At 42.9% G+C, this 22,418-nt stretch overlaps 13 protein-coding genes across 13 annotated transcripts; 7 read left to right on the top strand and 6 right to left on the bottom strand.

The window, feature by feature from the left end:
• Positions 1-369: 369 nt before the first annotated feature.
• On the bottom strand, positions 370-1,335 carry BDB00DRAFT_901884 (uncharacterized protein). Its single transcript, XM_053128555.1, has one exon. The coding sequence runs from the start codon at positions 878-880 to the stop codon at positions 452-454; it is 429 nt and encodes a 142-aa protein (XP_052972223.1). The 5' UTR covers positions 881-1,335; the 3' UTR covers positions 370-451.
• Positions 1,336-2,305: 970 nt separating this feature from the next.
• On the bottom strand, positions 2,306-2,644 carry BDB00DRAFT_793778 (uncharacterized protein; the record flags this gene model as incomplete). The annotated part of the gene is made up of 1 exon (XM_053121250.1): positions 2,306-2,644. The coding sequence occupies one exon, from the start codon at positions 2,642-2,644 to the stop codon at positions 2,306-2,308; it is 339 nt and encodes a 112-aa protein (XP_052972222.1).
• A 345-nt stretch (positions 2,645-2,989) lies between these two features.
• Positions 2,990-4,032, top strand: BDB00DRAFT_286023 (uncharacterized protein). Its single transcript, XM_053116789.1, has 5 exons — positions 2,990-3,153; positions 3,227-3,292; positions 3,354-3,466; positions 3,543-3,895; positions 3,974-4,032. The coding sequence occupies exons 1-4, from the start codon at positions 3,043-3,045 to the stop codon at positions 3,730-3,732; spliced, it is 480 nt and encodes a 159-aa protein (XP_052972221.1). The 5' UTR covers positions 2,990-3,042; the 3' UTR covers positions 3,733-3,895; positions 3,974-4,032.
• BDB00DRAFT_985542 (uncharacterized protein) lies at positions 3,536-4,961 on the top strand. The gene is made up of 4 exons (XM_053130025.1): positions 3,536-3,726; positions 3,795-3,895; positions 3,974-4,114; positions 4,202-4,961. The coding sequence occupies exons 2-4, from the start codon at positions 3,867-3,869 to the stop codon at positions 4,629-4,631; spliced, it is 600 nt and encodes a 199-aa protein (XP_052972220.1). The 5' UTR covers positions 3,536-3,726; positions 3,795-3,866; the 3' UTR covers positions 4,632-4,961.
• Positions 4,515-4,961, bottom strand: BDB00DRAFT_864295 (uncharacterized protein). The gene is made up of 2 exons (XM_053126159.1): positions 4,874-4,961; positions 4,515-4,777 (listed from the first exon to the last, which is right to left on the bottom strand). Exons 1-2 carry the CDS (start codon positions 4,941-4,943, stop codon positions 4,677-4,679), a joined length of 171 nt encoding a protein of 56 aa, XP_052972219.1. The 5' UTR covers positions 4,944-4,961; the 3' UTR covers positions 4,515-4,676.
• Positions 4,962-5,224: 263 nt separating this feature from the next.
• On the bottom strand, positions 5,225-5,635 carry BDB00DRAFT_880427 (uncharacterized protein; the record flags this gene model as incomplete). Its single annotated transcript, XM_053127989.1, has 1 exon — positions 5,225-5,635. One exon carries the CDS (start codon positions 5,633-5,635, stop codon positions 5,225-5,227), a length of 411 nt encoding a protein of 136 aa, XP_052972218.1.
• Positions 5,636-13,030: 7,395 nt separating this feature from the next.
• BDB00DRAFT_285683 (uncharacterized protein) lies at positions 13,031-13,949 on the top strand. Its single transcript, XM_053116787.1, has 4 exons — positions 13,031-13,184; positions 13,253-13,353; positions 13,432-13,572; positions 13,659-13,949. The coding sequence occupies exons 2-4, from the start codon at positions 13,325-13,327 to the stop codon at positions 13,834-13,836; spliced, it is 348 nt and encodes a 115-aa protein (XP_052972217.1). The 5' UTR covers positions 13,031-13,184; positions 13,253-13,324; the 3' UTR covers positions 13,837-13,949.
• On the top strand, positions 13,792-14,104 carry BDB00DRAFT_864272 (uncharacterized protein). The gene has a single exon (XM_053126158.1). The coding sequence runs from the start codon at positions 13,854-13,856 to the stop codon at positions 14,076-14,078; it is 225 nt and encodes a 74-aa protein (XP_052972216.1). The 5' UTR covers positions 13,792-13,853; the 3' UTR covers positions 14,079-14,104.
• A 107-nt stretch (positions 14,105-14,211) lies between these two features.
• On the top strand, positions 14,212-15,188 carry BDB00DRAFT_777455 (XFP C-terminal domain-containing protein; the record flags this gene model as incomplete). Its single annotated transcript, XM_053120315.1, has 3 exons — positions 14,212-14,361; positions 14,428-14,709; positions 14,757-15,188. The coding sequence occupies 3 exons, from the start codon at positions 14,212-14,214 to the stop codon at positions 15,186-15,188; spliced, it is 864 nt and encodes a 287-aa protein (XP_052972215.1).
• Positions 14,813-15,777, top strand: BDB00DRAFT_864261 (uncharacterized protein). Its single transcript, XM_053126157.1, has 4 exons — positions 14,813-14,961; positions 15,073-15,245; positions 15,353-15,410; positions 15,502-15,777. Exons 2-4 carry the CDS (start codon positions 15,237-15,239, stop codon positions 15,681-15,683), a joined length of 249 nt encoding a protein of 82 aa, XP_052972214.1. The 5' UTR covers positions 14,813-14,961; positions 15,073-15,236; the 3' UTR covers positions 15,684-15,777.
• Positions 15,778-17,537: 1,760 nt separating this feature from the next.
• On the top strand, positions 17,538-18,243 carry BDB00DRAFT_864257 (uncharacterized protein). Its single transcript, XM_053126156.1, has 2 exons — positions 17,538-17,740; positions 17,809-18,243. Exons 1-2 carry the CDS (start codon positions 17,644-17,646, stop codon positions 18,069-18,071), a joined length of 360 nt encoding a protein of 119 aa, XP_052972213.1. The 5' UTR covers positions 17,538-17,643; the 3' UTR covers positions 18,072-18,243.
• Positions 18,244-18,371: 128 nt separating this feature from the next.
• On the bottom strand, positions 18,372-19,883 carry BDB00DRAFT_285799 (uncharacterized protein). The gene is made up of 5 exons (XM_053116788.1): positions 19,471-19,883; positions 19,265-19,310; positions 19,128-19,168; positions 18,653-18,713; positions 18,372-18,516 (listed from the first exon to the last, which is right to left on the bottom strand). Exons 1-5 carry the CDS (start codon positions 19,632-19,634, stop codon positions 18,475-18,477), a joined length of 354 nt encoding a protein of 117 aa, XP_052972212.1. The 5' UTR covers positions 19,635-19,883; the 3' UTR covers positions 18,372-18,474.
• Positions 19,884-21,321: 1,438 nt separating this feature from the next.
• On the bottom strand, positions 21,322-21,754 carry BDB00DRAFT_864246 (uncharacterized protein; the record flags this gene model as incomplete). The annotated part of the gene is made up of 1 exon (XM_053126155.1): positions 21,322-21,754. A coding segment is annotated over exon 1 (274 nt), but the record flags the coding sequence as incomplete, so codon positions are not given.
• Positions 21,755-22,418: the final 664 nt, after the last annotated feature.

Below are 22,418 nucleotides of genomic sequence, written 5' to 3'. Positions count from 1 at the left end.
GCATCATCATATATCCACAAGATAAGAGGCTCAGCTACAGGGTGTTTAAACACCAATGATCAGAATTCGTACGGTAAGCCAACGGGCCCTGGACTGCTACGGCGTGGAGCGCGAGCGGCATCAGTTTGGAGACCGGGTAAAGTAAACGTTGTAGTCATCAATGTTATGTGGTCCGTGCGTATGCGTGTCTGCTCTAATATGTGCTCGAGGAATCGTTGCAGGGCTGTCTCATTGACATCGTCCGGGGTGTAGAGATCTCCGTAAAAGGCGCATGTAGCCGCTTGCATGTCGATAACTGTGTTGCAAATCTTACTAGTTTGCGGATGCGCCAGGGGCGAAATATTGGGCTGCTGGGTACGTTGGCCGACCGTACGCTTCAAATAGCCCGCAGATTTTTCGCCGTACTCACGCCAACGTCGTTGGATCGCAGAGCTAGAGTGTCGCACAGTTCTTATTGTGCAGGGCAATGTGTCGCTCCATGACGGCAGCGCCAGCACGGATGTTGGGTGGTGGATTGCTTCGTAAAAATGCGTTGCGCTTCGATTGCAGAATGCAAGGTATTTCCGGACTTGTTAATATACGTTGGCGGCAGAATCCGCTGCATTTGCTTTTTGAGCACACTTTTGAGTTGCTCCCAATGTTCTCGAGCGGTGAGAGTGGGGTCAAGTGTGTTGAAAAAACTAGACAGGTGTTGAGCGAGTTGGCGACGAAAGTCCTTATACTTTAGGATTAGTGGGTTGCCACGCAAGTAACCTTTACTCGTATTGACTATAGAGCCCATAACCATAGTATCGACTAGTTGTGCAGACCAGTTTGGGGCCAAGTATGACACTTCTCTAGCCTTCACCATATTTTTGAAAGATGGTAGTCGGTGAAACATAGGTCTAGTCGATGGTGGACATAGTTAGTATACCTCATCGAAACATTGGAAGAGGGGCGCTTGATGGATCAGGGTTGATGCAGTTGACAAATTGATGTTGCAGCATGTGGTGCCATTCGATAGGCGCATTGCCTTGATAGTTCGGTCGCTGATAGCTGTAGTTAAGTCGTCTGTGATGACAAGCCCCTCGATATATGGTTGGTCGGGGGCGAAGATGGTGATTGTTGAAGTGTTGTGAAAAATTGGTGTCGGCTGCGCGCAGAGTGGGCAGGAGCGTAAAGTGGTAAGAAATCAGATGGTGAGAATTCGTGCCGGCAATGATCGACGCGGATGAAAATGATGCGAGGGCCGTCGAGTATTGATAAGCGTGTGATGGCAATACCAGGACAGTGGGAAACAATACCACAATGGTGCGTTCGAAACGATTGTGATGGGTTGAATTGGTTGTGAAAAAGTTGTTCAAAGTTGATGATGTGGCGTGTGTTTCTTGAAGCTGATGATATGAGCTTGTTGCTCACTAAGGTGACAAATAAAGTGGGAACGACTGGTGGGGTTGTTTGTTTTTATGAGGCCTTTACAGCTGACCGATAGTATCGAGATATTGCTATTGTTTAACATTAAGATAGAGTTATTGGAGGTTAGTTATGGTCGATAGACCAGCAATGGGGTCAATAGTGCGGCGTACGCTTGCGCCCAGGCTGCCTGTCCACTCAATAGAGCATCTTCATATTTTTGAATGGCTGCTGTGCGAGCATGGGCCAGGAGAACGTACATGACGCTCATGTCGGTGACCGTACTAGCCTTCACGCGGATGGCCTGTTTGGCAGGAACTGAGATCTCGACGGTCTCCAGAAAGCTGTCGGGTGGTTGAGTGCGCGACACCTCGTTGAGAATCTCGGGGAACAGTTGGTGGTGGTTCTGTAGTTTGTAAGTACGGAGCAATCGAGTCCTCCAAAAAGATTTCGATGGAAAGGAAGTGGTCATTCGCGAGCGATATGCCATGGGTCTCATCGTCTTCCTTCGTATCCTCATTGCTGTCGGTCACCACAGGCGACGCAGATTTGCTGCTGTCCTGGGTCCGGTCGTGGTCGCCGTTAGCAGCGGCGGACTCTCCATCCTGGACGAGTTGCGTGGCAGGCGCATGTTTGGACTTGGTCAGTTCCACCGATGGGTGCGAACCTTTTTTCACAATGATCCTTGTGTCCATTCGTTCTTGTTGCGGCGTTGCGTAGGACAATTGATGGCCACATGACCTGGGTACCCACATGCGCTGCAGGCTATTTGGTTGCGCCGTGCTCGTGGGCAGCCGCGGCCGTTGTGGCCTCGTGCGTGGCAATTGGTACAGTGCAAAGGCACTTGGTATGAAGCGAAAATAGGATCATTTTTATTGACACACCAGGCGACGGCATGATCCAGAAGCGAAGGTCAATCCAGGTGGGCCATTTCGGTGACAGCAATGCCGTGGCCCCATGTACAGTATGCCTGAGTTTTAGGGCTGTATGTGAAGCCAACATCAAGAACAACAGCAGAAGGATTCAGTGACGAGCGTAGGCCTCGCTCTAAATCATCAAAATCAAAGAGAGGCAAATTGGTGAGACGAAGCCTAATAGCGGGCGTTGCAACAATAGTTGTCATGGGCGAGAACTGAATGCTTGTACTTGTCGCTCGGTGACGCTCTTGCTCGGTTTTTAGGTTGCCATCCAGAAGCATACCTTTGCCTTCTCGGTGAGTTAAAATGCCGCGGTTGCCTTGGAAAACCTCCATAGTCTTCAGGATGACATCGTCGACATCATCAGGACACGGGCTGACGTCGGACAGGACACTACCCCAAGTTGCGGCTACACGCCGCGCGCATGTAAAGTAGGTGGTTGTTCCACTGTCAGTCGCATCTGTACGAGACTGGGTGTGAATAAGCGATACATATACAGATTGAGCAATCCTTTCCAGCTTAAAGTGTTCGGTGGAGATGAGTGGGGCTGGGAGGGGATTTGTTGCCGGGGAAAGCCATGAAGTGGCATCGGTATTACTAGGATCGCCTACAGCTTTTGTCTGGCGTGTCACTGGTATCCATAAAAACTGAGTTTGATTATTGCCATTCAAGAAGGGCCCGTGCAGCGCATTCTTCTACCTTTCGTTACTCTTTCCCATTAGTATCATTCAAAATGTCTGCAACAAATTTAGCAAAAAAATACAAGCAGCAGGTCTTGAAGCAACAACAGCTTCAATTACAAGCAGTGTTGGATGAGTTTGCTGATGCTATAAATAAAACCTCGGTAAGGGAAAAGAAGGAAGAGCACTCTGTGTGTTACTCTTAAGGATTCTAATGTGTAGCTTTTTGTTGCATAGTCAACATCCGAAAAACGACCACTATCATTACGAGTCTCAGAGGCCAAGGCCTGTAAAAAACGCAAAGTACGAAATTGAAAACACGTGTCTATCGTTCATTTATCATTTAACAAACATCCATTGGTAGGTTTCACCGGATGCCACCAAAGTCAGTGGTTTAAACGGCACCCTTGGTTCAAACTTAGTAAAATTGAGTGATGAACTTCCTTCAAAGACCATGCGTGAACGTTATTTTTCGATGTAAGGTGTTCCCATTTTTCTTTAACTTGCCCTTTTTCGTGGTTCTATTGCATTAACCTTCTCGGTCTCTTTATAGACTCAGCCGTAATGGAATCATAGATATCAGTGACGATAAAGATGGGTCACAACTGCATGCTCTTGATGGTGGTAGCAATACCAAAAAGAATATTGTTGGCAAGGTTGAAAATGCTTCACCACCCAAAAAAATAGAAGACTGTGATGATTATCTCCATGCGGATGACAAACGCCTATTAAAAAATGTATGATTGTGCGAGTACCTGGATGATTCTAAGATACAGTTTGATAATCATATTATTTACAATTGCAGGTTGACGGTCCAAGTTCTGCGAAAAAATGCATCAAACAATTGACAAGCAGATCTACGACAGAAAAAAAGCAAATGGCATCGATCGATGTAGTCATTAACATGTAAGTTATTAGAACACGATAACTCGAGCGATGTAACCAGCAGTGAATGGGGAAGATCTCACGTTGCCTATTTTCTAGATTGAAACAACATGCATTCAAATCGCACATGCTATCAGATAAATATCTTGAGGGATGCTCCGAAACATCATTAATAGTTAAATACTGGGGAATGGTCTTTGAGGCCTACTTTTCATACCATCGAGACATCCAGTTACAGTGGTAAATTAGGAACTGGATTTGGGGGAGTGATGAGGGAGAATTGGAGGAAAGAATGGAGCAAAGCACTTTTAACATTCTTTTTATCAGGGGCGACACGAGTTCAAGCATCCAGCAAGTACGGCATCTTTTCAACCTTGATCTCCGGGTTTTGGCGACTAATCACACCACTCACATCGAAGCAGCAACTGGCGAAGTTGCCAAGGTTGCAGCTGTGACGGAAACAAAACTTTTCCAAGATCGACTTAAATCCGTACTAGTATCAAAAGCGCACCTGAACTCTATCCTGAAGAAAATGCCGAACATAACAGAGAAAATGATCAAAAGTATTCAAGTACCGATAATTCAGGTATTGGGTACCACTTGCTTTGTATACTCGATGACTTTGATTGATAAGAAACTGTATACGTTACAAGAAGTATGTGATTTCCGATATCCTCGCACATACGCCGATTTGAGAGATGGTACCATACTACTAAAACTTCTCCGTAGTTTGGATTTGGTTATGGTAAGATGCTAAATAAAAAGGAAAGATAGAAGGGGCGGAGAAATTTACATTCGAGAGCTAAGGAATAATATACTTTTTATCTTGTAGAAAATGATCACTGAATTGACAGAGATGCAAAGTAACTATAGCAGAACAACGACCGATAAGGTGAAAATGATCTTGAAGAAAACAACACGGAAATCGAAGCCGATTGTGTTAAGTGATTGGGTAGCTAATGTTGAGTGGGACGGAGTTGTGGAAGAAATGAGTGCTACAAATGAAGAGGAAGAAAGCACGTCGAGTGAAGAAGATTAAAAGAACATAAACAATAAAAACCATCATCATTTGGTCATTACAAGTGCATAAAAAATTTTGAGGATGTACTGTAGTTTACAAAAAAAAAAAGACTTAGAGTGCACAAGGCAAGACTAGTCATAATAACTAGCGCGAAGCAGGCGAAAGGGATTTACGTGTTGTTAACCATAAAATGATCAGCGCTCACTACTACTTTATTGCCATAGACACAGAATAATGGCTCAGGTATCATAGGTGGGGCCGACAGAATTAAAATTATCAGTGCAACTGTTTTAATTGAGTTTTTGAGGACACATGTAATTCTGATTGATCTACTCAATGATACTTGATTTGCTAACTGTTCTGGGGACATCCAGCACGATAGTTTTTGCCACTACATTTGGATGACTTGCACACTTTACAGCACCGTTTGGCACGCCTCTTAGCGGAAGACCATCAAAATGCTCCTTGGTGGTGCTTCTAATGGTGCCGGTTCTGTTTCTGGCTCCTGCAGCTGTGATATACCTGTATCGATGGTTGTTTGTTGCTGGGGTTGTTTCCATTGGATAGATAACACTGGCAGAACCAAACGTGGCTGTCGAAGCTGATGATATGGTCGTTGCTAGGATGTTTTTCTGATGCTGCTGGTAGATGTTGGAAGCCATTTGCAAGCGAGGAACTTCAGGGTAGAAAGTGTTTAGGAGTCTGGTATGATGCTTTCTGTCTGCCGATCTGTATTGCATTTCTAAGCGCTGGAGTACATTTCTGTAGCTGTTCTTAGTGCTTTTTATGTTTTCGTATTCTTTTCGTGCTTTGTAGTAGCATTCGATGTACTCGAGTGTTCTGTAGAAAATGGTGACACCGTTGACTAGCACATTTCAATGGCCCATATGCATCAAAAGCTGCTTGATGTCAGGATACAGTACAGTGGGAGGCGGTGTACTACCTTCAAAAAAGCAATGTAAGGTTATGCAGTGATGCATCAAAGCTGTAAAAATTATTCATTTGTTTGCTTACGCTTAACACGCCTGAACACCCATGATGGTTTTTTAAACAAGTTTTTATTCCCATGTCGTTCTTTGTTTCATAAAAACTTCCTCAAAACGTTTTTTGTCGTCTGCATTAACAACAAAGAGTGCGTCACGAAATCGCCTTGAAAAGTCATCTGCTAGATCATGTCTGCGCGGTACTCTTGCTTGGTCCATGAGATGGAATGCATTTTTTCAAAACCATTGTAGCCGGTTTTCTGGATCGTTCCGTGAATGCTGCGGAAGGGTATGCAGCTCTTGTTCCCCGAACACACGACTTTCTTGATCTACTTCAGATACTGCAAGGCCATTTGGTTCTGTTGTACGCTATCGGCTCCACGTATGATACTTTCATTATCATCGTCATTATCAGCAACTGAGTCAGCATCGCTAACATCGTTTCTTGGCTCCAGAGATAATGTTCTAGTTCGATTGTGCGTTTTTTAGGCTCCTTTCAATTCTGGCATCCTTAGAGCATCCCCAGCGGTTGTGCCAATTTCGTGTTCCAAAATAAAACTTTACTGTAAAACTCCCTTTGACTCTCCCAACTATATATTCAAAATAACATGGAAAACCAACTAAAGAGAATGCTCGAAGAAGATGCCAAACGACGCACTCGCCGTCGGTTATTGGCACGTCTCATAACGATCGAAGAAGATTCCGAAGACGAAGAGCAAACAAAACGTAGAGGAGGTTCTGTTGCTGGTCGCAAAACTATCAACCGTAGTCGCGTCGAAGGTCATGATAGGCTTTATGCTGACTACTTCTCGGATAATCCAATGTATATTAAAGTTTGTTCAGACGCCGCTTCCGCATGTCTAGGAACATGTTTGATAAGATACTCGAGGGATTAGTAGAAAAGCATTAGTACTTCCCCTCAAAAGTACGATGCTACATTGAAACCTGGATTGACACCCTTGCAAAAGGCAACTGCTGCAATCCGACAGTTTGCTTACAGTGTCTCGGCTGATACAGTGGACGAGTATGTACGCTGGGGCAAAAGTACTGCTCTGTAATGTCTGGAGTATTTTTGTGAGGGCGTCATCGAGAACCACGGTGAGGAATACCTTCGAAGTCCAACAAAAGAAGACCTCGATCGTATCCTCAACAACAGTGAAGGGCGCGGATTCCCTGGCATGATTGGATCTCTCGACTGCATGCACTGGGAATGGAAGAACTGTCCCTCCGGTTGGACAGGACAATATCAAGGCAAGGAGAAGGTCGCAACAGTCATTTTAGAAGCCGTGGCCAACTATGAAACATAGATATGGCATGCGCATTTTGGCCTTCCTGGATCCTTGAACGACATCAATGTCCTCCACCGATCCCCATTGTTCACCAACACAGCCTCTGATCTTATGCCCGCGATCAAGTTCACTGTGAATGGTCATGAATATGATAAAGGGTATTATTTGGTTGAGGGCATTTATCCACCATGGGCAATGTTTATCAATACAATTTCATACCCGGTCGAGCAAAAGAAGAAGGTAACAATGAACCATTATACTTAATGAGCTCTCTACTCATCTTATATCAGCTTTTTGCTAGAATGCAAGAAGCTTGGCGTAAGGATGTTGAACGTGCATTTGGGATCCTACAAGCAAGATTTGCAGTGATCCGACATTCAGCAAAGCTTTGGGATCTCAACAAGTTGACCATTATCATGAAGGCATGTGTCATCATGCATAATATGATAATTGAGAGTGACCGCGAAGTCCCGGATGAAAATGAAGAGCACGAGGAAGTGAGATGTGAAGGGCCTGTGCCATCATTAGTAGTTGAGAGAAATCCTAATATGATGATGGAATTTTTCCAATGCTACAGTGAGATCAGAGATGAAACTGTACACCATCAACTGGAAGAAGATCTCATTGAACATTTATGGGCTCATCATGGCAACAGTGCTTAAAAAATTTATTTCTTTCTATAAAAAACATTATGATTATACTGTACTTTGACTTTAAGCAAATGAGTTTTTTTATATAAACATTTATTAATATGATAATAGCTTACGCTTCTGCTTTGCTTCTGCTTCTGCTTCTGCTTCTGTTTCGGTATCAGATCCATCTTGTCCCTCTTGTGGGACACAAGCATGGTCTTCAACTTCAAGTTTGGCTTCGGCTTCAGCTTCAGCTTCAGCTTCTTCCAGTCTCTTAAGTGCCTTTCTCTTGCGTTATAAAAAATAGGTACTGTACGAGAGAGCTCCTCCATGCCATCCAAACTCATACTCATTAAGTGGTAGTCGGCAAGCTCTCGTTCCATGTCGAACCTTTCTCTGTCGTTTCGACATTGCTCTCATTAAATAGCCAAGGCTTCGGTGTTGCTTTCTTGGCGTTTACGCTTGCTATAAGAAGCCTCTTGCTTTTGCTTCTTGACTTGCTTGCGACCAATTGGATGGGCTTGGCATCCTTCGGCAGGGACACTGTTACTAGTAGACTTCTCTACGTAACGGATCAAGAACTTTGGCTGATATGAAGGAGCTTGTAGCAATGGTCAAGCTTGAAGCGAGCCTTCTTCGTTGGCGATGTTTGCCTGAACAAGTCTTTTGCAAGACCGAGTTACACGATGACGATCAATGTAAATATTTATGGTTTTGGTAGTGCTGTTAGGATAAATGTTTATTTACTAATGACGTATCATTCTGACCACTTCCTTGTCCTGCTGTGACCTGCGCTAAACAGCCATACAACCGAGCTACCTCCCTCTGTATGTTACCCCATCTGCTCAGCATAGAGCCAGAGGTACTTCGGCGGGTTATATCGCCTATTTTCGATATGAACTCATCATGTACGTCCTTCCAAAAACCTGACCCATTGGGCTTTAGACCGCTACGCTGATTCGTGCCTTGTGCACTGTTCACAGTCTTATCAACCCAAGCTTTGCACAGCAACGTGTCCTCTTCAATTGTCCAACCAAAGCCTCGAGTGGAGTTGGTAGTGGGAGTGTTGTTGTTAATGTCAGACATCTTGTTCGAGATTTTGGTTGAAAAAGACTAATAATATGGCCCTAGTAGTATTCCTGGGGAAGAATTACTATTTTATATTTTATTTTACTGAGGTCAAGGCATGGCGCTTTATAAAGCCGCGCTCTTGTGATGATAAAGATGGCTAAGGTTTATTGTGAAGTTACAATGCTATCTGTAGTACTACTAGGTATAGTCACGGTAATAGCTGCTGTCTATGTAGCTAGGGATGTACACGGTTTTGTGGAATATGACCTGTAATGGTTTTGCGTCGTGCTCTTTTTTTTGGGATATTAACATTGACACGGAACAAGGGTTCTGATGATATACTTGACGACGCTAGCGCAGGCGCTATTCTTCTTGCTGTAGGGGGTGAATAGGTTTGTATCGTCGTTGCAGATGTTGATACCGTCGCTGTTGTTTGAGCAGTTGCCGCTGCTGGGAATGACGGCGGGTATTGTGGTGCTGTTAAGGGAGGTGTAATCGCAAATGGTGGACGTGAAGGGTATTGGCAGGTAGCATAGATTGCCCTCTACTCGGTGATTGAAGATCTTCTCTCATTGTATCGCAAACATCATTACTAATTGCAGTACTTGCACTTGTCATTCTCCTTTCATCCCAGCGCTCAAAATGTAACTTTAGATGGTTTGGTGTTTTATAAGATATCGTTGATCCACCGACTTCGTTCAAGGTACATGTATTCCACCTTTTTAGCCAGGTCTACCCATTGTGATGCATTGATACTTCCCTTCGGTATGATGTTGTTGAACTTGATGAAATTTTTCTAGGTATGGATCGGCGTTACAGCGTATTTAACACCTTGCTTGTCAGCAAGAAACACATATCGTTTGTTTTTTTGGTTTGCTGTCGAGCCGGATGGTAGCAATATGTTGATGCTTATGTCAAGAGCGTGTGAGCGTACCATGGGTAAATGTTGGTTGTGTTGCTGCTGCGTTACCGCCGTCGCTAAGTGTATACCAAGCTCCTCTGCAACATCAGCTGCCATTCTCGATACACCAAAAGTTTCATCAGATGCCTGCAACTGTAAGCCTGGCGTGAAAATGCTTGCGCCGTGTTCCACAATAGAACCACCAGTTGCAACAATGCCAAGTTTCATTCGTAGATACAATAGTGCCTCGGTGAGCCAGGGGTCATAATGACCTTTATGCAGACGCTGATAGCGATTCATGGTGCCAACCTTTTTTAAAAAAAAACTCTTTATAAGTAATGCTATATGATAAAACGACATGCTACATATGCTTCTTACTCTGATGTTGTGTCGAAGACGATATTTCAGCCAAAAAACAATGGGCCATGTGGGGTCCAGCTCCACTTGAACCAGTAGCGCGTATAATGTTTTCATGAACCCCTCCCTCGAGAGAGTTGGTGCCGCGACAACAGCGATATAGTGGTAAGCCTGCTTTCTTGTCGTATATAATTCTAAAATACATCGGCACATCAGGATGGTCTGAATTTGGCCTTCATAAATCGCTTTGAGCATATTTTGATCTTGATGGCGAGCATCATTGTCGAATAATCTTCGTCCTGTGCTTGTGCAGATGAGGTTGCCATACTCCATGAACAGGTTTTGAATAACAGGCTCGAGTTCGCTCGGTGGTGGCACAAAACGCTTTACTCTTCGTAAAATCCAATAAGGGTTGCTGTTGAACATGCATGTCCAAGTTAGTCCTTGTTTTGCTAGGTATTCCTCCACTTTTCGTCTGTCGTGAGATCCACAACGAAGATTGCATCACGTAGTCGGCGGCTGAACTCCTTTGCAAGCGTGTGGCGCTTGGGCACTATAATTAATGCCATGAAATGATATATATCTTTTAAAACTCTAGATGGATTTTGGTTGGTTTGGTGCGAACTATACTGCTATGCTTCAAAGCTGGCTATGTCGGTCTGTATAGAGTCAGCAATCATTGGAGTTGTCGATCTAATCTGATTGTTGCAAACGTCGTCCGCTTCTTCATCAGATGACGACAGCTCTTCCGAGTTTCCGTCGTCTTCGCACAAAGCATCATAAGGCGAGTTCGAATCCATTGTGATACACGGTTTCTGCATCTGTTGAGCTACATGTATTACAGTGCTGTTGCTAGCACAGCGATTTTTTTTTCGAATCGTAGCATGGACGTAGGTAATTTGATTGTAAACGGTGGTTGACCGAAATCGGCTAAAGTCTTCTCATATACACTGATTATTGCACCCTGGATGGCGACATTATATATTTGTACTATGGTGCTATCACGCATATGCTAGCAACAAATAAATAGTTACATGTATTAGCGAGCTTTTCATTTAAAAAGCTTACATATTAAACTAACCTGATGCCCGTTTTGAGTTATTTCCCCATAAGCAATCGGACGTGACCATAGGCTAGCCGACGATATTGCTTCAAATGCTCCTTGTGGTACGGGCCACGGTATGGCTTTACCAACGGTAAGAAATGGGGCAAATTTTGTGTATATAGCAAGTGATGCCCAAGTATCCAGTGCTGCATAATATATTTGAGTAAGGCGAAAGATCTCGTGCTTCCCAATCGCTCTTCCTAATAACCTTCTCCAATGGGACGCCTAGCACTGCTTCTGCTAACACAGATAACGACACTCCTCCATTGTCGACAAAGCCACGCCTACGAGAAAATTTGCCAAGCTCCAGTGCCGTATTTTCGCTACATGATATAAAGTAATCACGATGGAGCTTTTTCATGTCACCACCTACGTGGCGGCCAGCTTTCAGTATTTTGGGAGGCCGGAGAAGAGCACGAAAGCCATTATGTACATCAGTATGAGCTTATTCGCTTTGTTGCTTAGAACTTGTATCGACTGAATGGTCGCTCGTGTCAAACGTGGATGGGGTGGGACGCGGCGTCCAGAACTAAAGCGTGCGTTGCCCAGCCGGAGGTTCGTTGGTTTTTTGCTTCTTGTTTTTGCTCCCTTTGGGTCTACCGCGACCGCGTTTTACTGTAGATGAGGAGATATTCCATATTTTTAGGATAATTACCAAATAGAAGAAAGAAAAGCGTTGAGTGTGGGTGCGAAAACGCTCTCTCTTTCTTGTAAGAAGCGCCACCAGAACTATGTTCCTATGTGTAACTGTAACAACACATCCTTAAATCATAATTTGATTAGACAAATGTTACAGAGTCTGTTTAAATACCCGAGTAATGCGTAGAGAGCACTTTCCCTTAACTTTCAAAATGGTTGGCTGAATCTTGCCCCAGGAGCCTTAACCCCGCCGAAACTTCAGCGGTCCCTATGAACCGCAAAGCTTGTTCGTACCTGGGTTATTAGAACTTTGCAAATCGGAATAAATTTTTTGCAGTGAGCAAGAAGATGATCCTTACTGAGCAATCGATACGTATACAAAAAAAAAGATCCTTACTGAGCAACTATGTTTTTCGTTCTCGGGTGTGCAAATGTTCGTAAATGGAAGTGCCTACTATTTTTCACATGGCGAATAATAGCTGAGAGATCTGGCGTGTTGCCGGAATTCATGGGAACTGAGTTTGATTATTGCCATTCAAGAAAGGTCCACCAGAAGTGCTGCGCGTTCGTCTACCTTTCTTTACTCTTTTCCATTAGTATCTTTCAAAATGTCTGCTATGGATTTAGCATAAACGTACAAGCAGCAGGCCATGAAGCAACAACAGCTTCAACTAGCAAGTGATCAAGTGTTGGATGCGATTGCTCATGTTATAAATAAAACCTTGGTAAGGGAAAAAGGGAAGAACACTCTGCTCTGTGTGTTACTTTTCAAGAATTCTAAATTGTGGCTTTTTGTTGCATGGTCAACATCCGAAAAACAACCGCCATCATTACGATTCTCAGAGGCCAAGGCCTGTAAAAAACACAGAGTACGAAAACAAAAACACGTGTCCATCGTTCACTTATTATATAACAAACATCCATTGGTTTAAAAACAGTTAGGTTTCACCATGCCACCAAAATTAGTGGTTTCAAGGGCACCCTCGGTTCAAGCTTGGTACAATGAAATGATTAAATTTCTATAATGACCATGCGTAAACGTTATTTTTTTATGTAAGGTGTTCCCAGTTGTTCTTTTATTTATCCTTTTTTTGGTTCTATTGCATTAACCTTCTCGGTCTCTTTATAGACTCAGCCGTAATAAATCATAGACATCAGTGACGATAAAGATGGGTCACAACTGCATGCTCTTGATGGTGGTAGCAATACCAAAAAGAATATTGTTGGCAAGGTTGAAAATGCTTCACCACCCAAAAAAATTGAAGACTGTGATGATTATCTCCATGCGGATGACAAACGCCTATTAAAAAATGTATGATTGTGCGAGTACCTGGATGATTCTAAGATACAGTTTGATATTCATATTATTTACAATTGCAGGTTGACGGTCCAAGTTCTGCGAAAAATTGCATCGAACAATTGACAAGCAGATCTACGACAGAAAAAAAGCAAATGGCATCGATCGATGTAGTCATTAACATGTAAGTTATTAGAACACGATAACTCGAGCGATGTAACCAGCAGTGAATGGGGAAGATCTCACGTTGCCTATTTTCTAGATTGAAACAACATGCATTCAAATCGCACATACTATCAGATAAATATCTTGAGGGATGCTCCGAAACATCATTGATAGGTAAATACTGGGGAATGGTCTTTGAGGCCTACTTCTCATACCATCAAGATATCCAGTTACAGTGGTAAATTAGGAACTGGATTTGGGGGAGTGATGAGGGAGAATGGAGGAAAGAATGGAGCAAAGCACTTTTAACATTCTTTTTATCAGGGGCGACACGAGTTCAAGCATCCAGCAAGTACGGCATCTTTTCAACCTTGATCTCCGGGTTTTGGCGACTAATTACACCACTCACATCGAAGCAGCAACTGGCGAAGTTGTCAAGGTTGCAGCTGTGACAATATCCAAGATCGACTTGAATCCGTACTTGTATCAAAAGCGCACCTGAACTCTATCCTGAAGAAAATGCCGAACATAACAGAGAAAATGGTCAAAAGTATTCAAGTACCGATAATTCAGGCATTGGGTACCACTTGCTTTGTATACTCAATGACTTTGATTGATAAGAAACTGTATACGTTACAAGAAGTATGTGATTTCCGATATCCTCGCACATACGCCGATTTGAGAGATGGTACCATACTACTAAAACTTCTCCGTAGCTTGGATTTGGTTATGGTAAGATGCTAAATAAAAAAGAAAGATAGAAGGGGCGGAGACATTTACATTCGAGAGCTAAGGAATAATATACTTTTTATCTTGTAGAAAATGATCACTGAATCGACAGAGATGCAAAGTAATTATAAAAGAGCAACAACCGATAATGACACGGAATTCGAAGCCTATTGTATTCAAGCGTATTCAAAGCACGTTCAGGATCTTTTCGCCTGACGAATTGACATCGAACAAGTTGAAGCGTGTACTCGACGCCACAATTCGTACTATGGAGGTAAATATACACATAAAGCTCTCTGTAGCATTCATGATAAGCTGATATATGTATGTACATTCTAGTGGGATAATGATCTCTTCACCAAAGACCGACGGTCGGATCATCGAGGTACTTTCAGAGCATACTTGTCAGGGTCTTCTGCAAGGCTATACATTAACTGGAAGAACAGATTTAATTTTCAAGCTAAGAACCGTAAGTAGCATTCGTACTTTTCTTTCAACAGTAATAGAGAGACTATGCTCGTTTTTAATCAAATATAAAAGGTTCGTTGGTATCATAACGACTATGCTGATCCAATATGCCAAGTTTTGGAAAATGGGACAAGAAACGCTATGGCGAAGACCAGTGCCATCCATCAATTACATGGAGGTAAAAGAAGGCATTTTTTTTACTTACGTATTCAGATGAGAAGGAAGAAACAGAACTCACATGCTCGCTTTGAATCTTGTAAAGTAGCACATTATGGCGACACGAGCATAATGGGTTCAGTCACCAAAATCTGGCCTTCTTTTATTAGCGCCAAGACCACACGCTCGCTGCTTTGGATCACTTCAGCCGAAAAAGTCGCCGAACACTGTCGAGCCGGTGTATCCGTATGGTCCGAGTATAGCACAGATGGCGGTAAAGAACCAGACGTTGTGATTGTCGGATGTGGTGTCGAGACAACATTTGAGGCCGTGGCAGCTGCAGCTTTACTCAATAAAGATTATCGCAATTCACGTGTGCGTCTAGTTAATGTTACGGATTTCATGGTGCTTGGTCGGACCCATTCGCATAGATTGTCCCAAGACGAATTCGAGGCTATTTTCACACTGGGGAAACTCATCATTTTCAATTTCTATGGATAGCCTTCGGCCATCCAGAATCTTGCTTATGATCGTGTCAGTGGCAGACGCATGTCTGTGGTACGTATATGCATATCCTTTCGCGTTTGAATGTTATACTACAATATGTACAGAAACAGAAAATTGTGTGTGATAAAGATTTTACTTATGATTATGCCTATCGATAGCATGGATTCAGCGAGGAGGGAACCACCACTACTCCTTTCCGAATGCTTACGGCGACTGGTAAGATTTGTCACAGATTTGTTGCTGCTCCACGATAGAACGAAGGAAGAGATCTTTATAAGCTTACTAAGGCGTTACCACACAAAAACAGGATGCTCAAGATATGTGCTTGCTATTGACGCATTACATAAAGGTCTGTCGAATCATCCGACGGTCAACATCAAGGCCCGTACATTGATTTCAAATTACCAGCATGCGATCCGTCAGCACGAAAAGTACATTGAAGAATACGGGACAGATCTGGAAGAGTTATCTCAAAACCCTCATTTCTAAATGTTTATAACGAAGCAACAATAGCAGCGAGTTTAGCTGCGGATTGGTGTTTTACGTTTGAAATCAGCATATTTTTTTTTCAAGTTTCAAGAATAAAACTATAGTTGTCAATTATGATGGGATAAATATATGCAATTTTTCGCTAACGCTCACCTGGATTAAAGCGGAAACTGACGGTATTGTGGGATAGATCACCATATTTAATGCGATGAAAGTTAACGGATGCTAGGGCAAACTCCCACGTACGGTACACGAATTACCAATGCTCATGAAGTTGTCACTATATGGATCACGTAATTTACATAGCCTATTATCCAATATAGCTTCTGACTAGATTGACCTATTTTCAATGCAATGTGTACCAGCGACGAAGTTCCAACTGAACTTAGTTCCCTGTGCCGTGTGGCCCGGTGGCTCACACATAGATTTCGCCACTGCACAATCCGTTATCTTCACAAAGAAGTTGGGAGTCAAGTTTGAAATTAACGGGGGACCATTGTTTTACAAAAAAGGAGACGAAGAAGATGGCAGCAACATGCATGCTGTACAACATGTTTTTATGCGCAACTAACGAAAACTCTTTCTTTTATCCATCATTGATTGTGCTTTGTACCATCATCACAGAACTTTCAAAATGTATGTAATTTGTTGAAACATCTACACATCATCTTTAACCAGAGAGACAATAAACCGTATGTATATACACGCTTTCGTTCATTCTTTGTATCACTGTCTTCTCCTCTTCTGTATAGAATTGTCGCTACTTCTCAATTCCACTCTACCTCAACAGCTTCCAAGGTATCTTGTATTGTCAAATTGGATCAAGGACATCATCTGTATGTTCTTATTACTAAATACATACATCACCTGCACATCTTCTATAGGGTTGGAGGGACGCTGACTTGCTATTTCTATTGATGTAATGTTTGTAGTATTAAGCGCACAGCTTGCCCCTGTTCATGTCGGTGGTAACGTAAAGTTTGGTTGTCATGAGATACGGAAATGGATGGTATCATATAACAAAAGTTTTAAGTCACGTCTATCTATGCTAGAAGGATAAGCACTAGAAAGTAACGAAGGTCAGCAACGACGACGAGCACAACCACACCCTCTACATGCCTCCTCAGTATTGCCATCAACACCGCACGCCAACTCTCCATGCCGAGCAGCAAATATTATCATTGACCGATAATTCAGCCAGGCCCCCATGATACATCGAGAAATTCAGAACCACGAAGACAGCGTAATTATAACCATGAGGGTTCTGTACAATTTTCGTGCATAAATATTCCGTGAGAATAATCATGGCAGCTTCAGTAGGATATTCGAGTTTCTCATTGGTAACAACTATATCACTAGATATAAGCTAGACGGCACAGGTATAAGTCTCGACGCCCTTTTTTTCATCGTACCCATGAAACAGCAAAAGCACGACGATGCAATGAGATCATTGCTAGCGATGCGACGTACAAAACGAGCAGAACCAAGATGTCTCTTGTCAATGTTGTTGGTGTCAGTCACTTCGGAGCATCTAAGCTCAAAGAACGTGCTTATTGCCTCTACTTTCTTGGTAAACGAGGAAGAAGAGTTGTACACCTGGCTCCTCCGGACTATGCGACAAGACATATGGCCAGAAGGAAACGTACGCATCTTCATTACCGACGATGAAAGAGCTACTTTTTAAAGCCGAACTGGTGAAGCTGATGAAAGAGTATCGAAAGTAGATACTCATATTATCACCACAATGACGAACCTAGAAAGAGATGTCAAGGCGATGAACCTAGAAAGAAATGTCAAGGCGATGAGCTCTCTATCCAACGATCAGCGGATCAAGCTAAAAATCAAGCAGAGCTAACCAGCCGTCTTATTTCGTTGTTAGAAACCGGAGCAAGCTAGGGATCCACGCAGCAGCAGGCTTTGAGTCAGCGGTGACGCTTAATTCAAAAGTGTATGTACCAACATGCAGCATAGAGCCGAACTTGACATTCCTCCTGTGACCGCAAATGACATGAAGGTCAGAAAAGAGCACGTCAAACTTATCTATGATACCGTGATATGTGAGTTCAAGGCAGCACATATTATAATCTCAACGCGTCCATCAAATGGTCTAACAATGTAGCCAAAGCGCATCGCAAGCAGCTTTACAAGAGGCTACAAGACGAAGTCGAGGAAATGTTTCCAATTGACAAGTGCATCCGCCACTGGGGTGCACGCTTAATTATGTCTAATCATTTGACGGCCCTCAAGGTAAAAGCGACGGATGGAGCTGCGTCTGCTCCTTTTAATGATCAGCCTGCAGAGTCAAGCATAAGCAGTGAGAATGTTCCAGAGACTGCAAGACCAGCTTTTAACCCTTTTCATTTACAATCATTAAAGAAACGTACTTGATAAAGTGCCTACTACAGTAATTCATTTTTTTTTGAAGACGAGCCGATGCAAACGCAATCGTAGCAGTAAATGTCCTTTTACCCACTCGATATTCATTTCATACCCGCAATCGCAAAAACCCACCAACAGAAATAAAAAGGTCCTAGAGATAGCAAAGCACATTAAGGTACCCCATCTATATAACCACTTGCTAATCATAGCACTGGATTCTTAGGCCCAAAATTATAGGGACATTTTTATTATTCAGTTTTGAACATATTAATGCTATTTTTCCACGGCTGAAAAACGTAACGCAGGTCGTTTTAACCAAAGTGCACAAACCAAGACAACTTTAGCCGAAACCCAAAGATGAACCACTTTCACCTAGTTAAGGTGGCAGGCAACCTTCTGTCAAATCACCACCTTATCTCTTCAGCATCGAAGTGTACCTATAAACAAAAGCGGCCTATAGAAGCATTTGTTACAAGCGTTTGTGTTTGACACTTTTAACTTACAATGGGAACCTTACAATGATATCCAAGTGCAAGACTCCATCACGAATTGCGTGGTAGATCACAGCACGCACCAAAATTACTAAGTACATTATTATAATGACGCCTAAGAGCTTCAGGTGAATATATTGTCGTTTGCAATCGTATGTTTCTAGGAAACAAGTTAATACATGTAACCTAGTGATCTCCCATCCCTTCATGGAAACAAATAGAGACACTTACCGACAGCAATATAGAATTACCAATTCATTATACACTGGCCAAAGGAATCAGCCCACCAACCAACTTTGATGGCCACCACCTAGCAGTGTTCACTTGAAAGCTGTCACCGTCTTTCAAGCTACTGATTCCAGCCATTGTAAGGAGGAAGACGCTTACAAACAACATGTGTGCTTTCTCAGCCCAACTGCTTTCCCGTAACGCTAGTATTACGCCTGAAGGATGACAACTTCAAGTACACACTGTTGTTTGCAAGCGTACGATACTAAGAAACAACATGGGATAAAATTAATAAATGAACCTAGTGATCTCCCATCCCTTCATAGAAACAAATAGAGACACTTACCGACAGCAATATAGAATTACCAATTCATAATACACTGGCCAAAGGAATCAGCCCACCAACCAACTTTGATGGCCACCACCTAGCATGTTCACTTGAAAGCTGTCACCGTCTTTCAAGCTACTGATTCCAGCCAATGTAAGGAGGAAGACGCTTACAAACAACATGTGTGCTTTCTCAGCCCAACTGCTTTCCCGTAATGCTAGTATTACGCCTGAAGGATGACAACTTCAGTACACACTGTTGTTTGCAAGCGTACGATACTAAGAAACAACATGGGATAAAATTAATAAATGGAAACCTAGTGATCTCCCATCCCTTCATAGAAACAAATAGAGACACTTACCGACAGCAATATAGAATTACCAATTCATAATACATGGCCAAAGGAATCAGCCCACCAACCAACTTTGATGGCCACCACCTAGCAATGTTCACTTGAAAGCTGTCACCGTCTTTCAAGCTACTGATTCCAGCCAATGTAAGGAGGAAGACGCTTACAAACAACATGTGTGCTTTCTCAGCCCAACTGCTTTCCCGTAAGCTAGTATTACGCCTGAAGGATGACACTTCAAGTACACACTGTTGTTTGCAAGCGTACGATACTAAGAAACAACATGGGATAAAATTAATAAATGTAACCTAGTGATCTCCCATCCCTTCATAGAAACAAATAGAGACACTTACCGACAGCAATATAGAATTACCAATTCATAATACATGGCCAAAGGAATCAGCCCACCAACCAACTTTGATGGCCACCACCTAGCATGTTCACTTGAAAGCTGTCACCGTCTTTCAAGCTACTGATTCCAGCCAATGTAAGGAGGAAGACGCTTACAAACAACATGTGTGCTTTCTCAGCCCAACTGCTTTCCCGTAACGCTAGTATTACGCCTGAAGGATGACACTTCAAGTACACACTGTTGTTTGCAAGCGTACGATACTAAGAAACAACATGGGATAAAATTAATAAATGTAACCTAGTGATCTCCCATCCCTTCATAGAAACAAATAGAGACACTTACCGACAGCAATATAGAATTACCAATTCATAATACATTGGCCAAAGGAATCAGCCCACCAACCAACTTTGATGGCCACCACCTAGCATGTTCACTTGAAAGCTGTCACCGTCTTTCAAGCTACTGATTCCAGCCAATGTAAGGAGGAAGACGCTTACAAACAACATGTGTGCTTTCTCAGCCCAACTGCTTTCCCGTAACGCTAGTATTACGCCTGAAGGATGACAGCTTCAGTACACACTGTTGTTTGCAAGCGTACGATACTAAGAAACAACATGGGATAAAATTAATAAATGAACCTAGTGATCTCCCATCCCTTCATAGAAACAAATAGAGACACTTACCGACAGCAATATAGAATTACCAATTCATAATACATTGGCCAAATGAATCAGCCCACCAACCAACTTTGATGGCCACCACCTAGCAGTGTTCACTTGAAAGCTGTCACCGTCTTTCAAGCTACTGATTCCAGCCAATGTAAGGAGGAAGACGCTTACAAACAACATGTGTGCTTTCTCAGCCCAACTGCTTTCCCGTAATGCTAGTATTACGCCTGAAGGATGACAACCTCAGGTACACACTGTTGTTTGCAAGCGTACGATACTAAGAAACAACATGAGATAAAATTGATGGAAGAGCCATGACTACAACTGTCCGCCAATCAATGCTATATCTTCTACGTCGGAATATATAGCTCTGCTCCAATTGGAATCCATTCATTTTTGCTTGCGTCATGAATTTCTGCGGGCAGGTCTATTTGCACACCCCCTCATGCACACCCCCAGTCACACCCAGGTAGGATTTCCGTTACACACACCCCGCTGACATTTCTTTCGTGCACACCCCCTCACACCCTTTTGACTGAAAAGAATTGGCAGTATGCATAAAGAAAATTGATACAGGATTCGTCTATTAGTCTAAGTATAAGGTGTTGGCAAAAAGAATTAAAAAAGAGAAAGTGGCAGGGAAAGTAAGAAAGGTAGCGAAAAAGTAAGAGGATCAAGTGTCAAGTAGCTGATTAATTATTTCGGTTACAGGTGGTTAAGTCTTCGCCCTCAGAATCAGATGCGTGAATGGGATGCACTTCTTCGTCATTGGGAATCGTGAAATTGGGAAACGGTCGAATAGACCGTTCAAAAGAATCTTCAGAAAGGGGATACCAAGGATCATCGCGAATGCTTTTGTGTGGTCCACGACCCTCAGGGAATATTTCAGGCCACTGGATAGCTGCGTCGTTTTTGGTCACAACGAGTATGAAGTGGTTTCCAATAAGCTGGAGGACGATCGGGTGGGTGCGCTTGGCGTGTACTGGGTTGGTTGTTAAAGGGAAGAAAATGTGCGATTGTGCGCCATCTATAACAATTGGCGTTTCGAACGTATCAGCGGCAATTTGACTGCATTCAGGCGAGACGAACCATTCACTTGAATATGGATCGAGTACTTTTAGTAAACGACCCTTGTCATAGTATCGGTAAAGCGTATTGGCGTTGGAGAGGTACTGATCGAGCATCTTGGTCTTGACATCGATGTATCGCTTCTCTGTGTTATACAGCTCAACAGCTAAGGCCCGAAAGCCACAGTTACCGTCTGGCATGGGATTATGCACCAATTCAACAGCTGATGGAGGGATCCATTTGCAAACAAGGTTGAGGTTGGGTACAAAGCGAATTTTCGGAGGAGGAGGGATGGTAAGTGCCATGTTGTTTGCTTCATTTGTTGTTGTTGTTGTTGTTGTTGTTGGCTCCATCTTTCCGTTCCTATAGATTATAAAAATTTAAATAAAGAATAGGCTATACATCTTAATGCATAAAACTTTACCATATTGCTGCAGCATCACGACCAATGCCGGTGTTTGCTTTCTTTCGGCTTTGAGAGTCTTGATGGTCTAAAGCGATCAGCTCACGCTTGTTGCTGCTGCTTTGTGGTTTTTGGGTGCTTTTGGGGATTGATTTTGGCTGCTGAAGCTGCTCAACGTCGATGAACATATCATCATTGATAGATTGTAGGTGTGCGAGGAGAGTTGCACGTTGTTGATTATCTGGAAAGCGGTGTACAAGATTGTTGAGGCGTGTGAGCTCTCCTTCGATTTGCGATTCCAGGCTTGGGGCTATAAATGAACCAGTCATCGCCAAAATGTTGCTATTGCTTTTGCTTGTTGTGTTTGGTTCTCCTTCTCCTAATAACAACAAAAATCAGCTACTGTACGTTACAAATATAACAGCTTTTACATAACAGCCATGACTACCTTGAGATGCCGTTTTCTCAG

This window comes from Zychaea mexicana, assembly GCF_025766255.1.
Source record: "Zychaea mexicana strain RSA 1403 chromosome Unknown BDB00scaffold_248, whole genome shotgun sequence".
Lineage (NCBI taxonomy): Eukaryota > Fungi > Mucoromycota > Mucoromycetes > Mucorales > Lichtheimiaceae > Zychaea > Zychaea mexicana.
The sequence above is the reverse complement of the archived record's forward strand: the minus strand, read 5'-3'. Positions and strand labels throughout refer to the sequence as shown.

Bases quoted from the DNA above. Each gene is read 5' to 3' on its own strand.
- BDB00DRAFT_985542 (XM_053130025.1), top strand. From the start codon at position 3,867: ATGGCATCGATCGATGTAGTCATTAACAT. The intron at 3,896-3,973 runs GTAAGTTATTAG...CCTATTTTCTAG, and splicing joins ATCGATGTAGTCATTAACAT to ATTGAAACAACATGCATTCA. The intron at 4,115-4,201 runs GTAAATTAGGAA...TCTTTTTATCAG, and splicing joins CGAGACATCCAGTTACAGTG to GGGCGACACGAGTTCAAGCA.
- BDB00DRAFT_864295 (XM_053126159.1), bottom strand. From the start codon at position 4,943: ATGATGATGGTTTTTATTGTTTATGTTCTTTTAATCTTCTTCACTCGA. The intron at 4,778-4,873 runs GTAGCACTCATT...GTTTTCTTCAAG, and splicing joins TGCTTTCTTCCTCTTCATTT to ATCATTTTCACCTTATCGGT.
- BDB00DRAFT_864261 (XM_053126157.1), top strand. The intron at 15,411-15,501 runs GTAAGATTTGTC...ACACAAAAACAG, and splicing joins CCGAATGCTTACGGCGACTG to GATGCTCAAGATATGTGCTT.
- BDB00DRAFT_901884 (XM_053128555.1), bottom strand. From the start codon at position 880: ATGTTTCACCGACTACCATCTTTCAAAAATATGGTGAAGGCTAGAGAA.
- BDB00DRAFT_285683 (XM_053116787.1), top strand. From the start codon at position 13,325: ATGGCATCGATCGATGTAGTCATTAACAT. The intron at 13,354-13,431 runs GTAAGTTATTAG...CCTATTTTCTAG, and splicing joins ATCGATGTAGTCATTAACAT to ATTGAAACAACATGCATTCA. The intron at 13,573-13,658 runs GTAAATTAGGAA...TCTTTTTATCAG, and splicing joins CAAGATATCCAGTTACAGTG to GGGCGACACGAGTTCAAGCA.
- BDB00DRAFT_864257 (XM_053126156.1), top strand. From the start codon at position 17,644: ATGCAGCATAGAGCCGAACTTGACATTCCTCCTGTGACCGCAAATGAC. The intron at 17,741-17,808 runs GTGAGTTCAAGG...ATGTAGCCAAAG, and splicing joins TATCTATGATACCGTGATAT to CGCATCGCAAGCAGCTTTAC.
- BDB00DRAFT_864272 (XM_053126158.1), top strand. From the start codon at position 13,854: ATGCCGAACATAACAGAGAAAATGGTCAAAAGTATTCAAGTACCGATA.
- BDB00DRAFT_285799 (XM_053116788.1), bottom strand. From the start codon at position 19,634: ATGTTGTTTGTAAGCGTCTTCCTCCTTACATTGGCTGGAATCAGTAGC. The intron at 19,169-19,264 runs ACATTGGCTGGA...GGCTGATTCCTT, and splicing joins TTGTAAGCGTCTTCCTCCTT to TGGCCAGTGTATTATGAATT. The intron at 18,517-18,652 runs GTACTTAGTAAT...ATGCTTCTATAG, and splicing joins TTAGGCGTCATTATAATAAT to GCCGCTTTTGTTTATAGGTA.
- BDB00DRAFT_286023 (XM_053116789.1), top strand. From the start codon at position 3,043: ATGTCTGCAACAAATTTAGCAAAAAAATACAAGCAGCAGGTCTTGAAG. The intron at 3,154-3,226 runs GTAAGGGAAAAG...TTTGTTGCATAG, and splicing joins ATGCTATAAATAAAACCTCG to TCAACATCCGAAAAACGACC. The intron at 3,467-3,542 runs GTAAGGTGTTCC...GTCTCTTTATAG, and splicing joins CGTGAACGTTATTTTTCGAT to ACTCAGCCGTAATGGAATCA.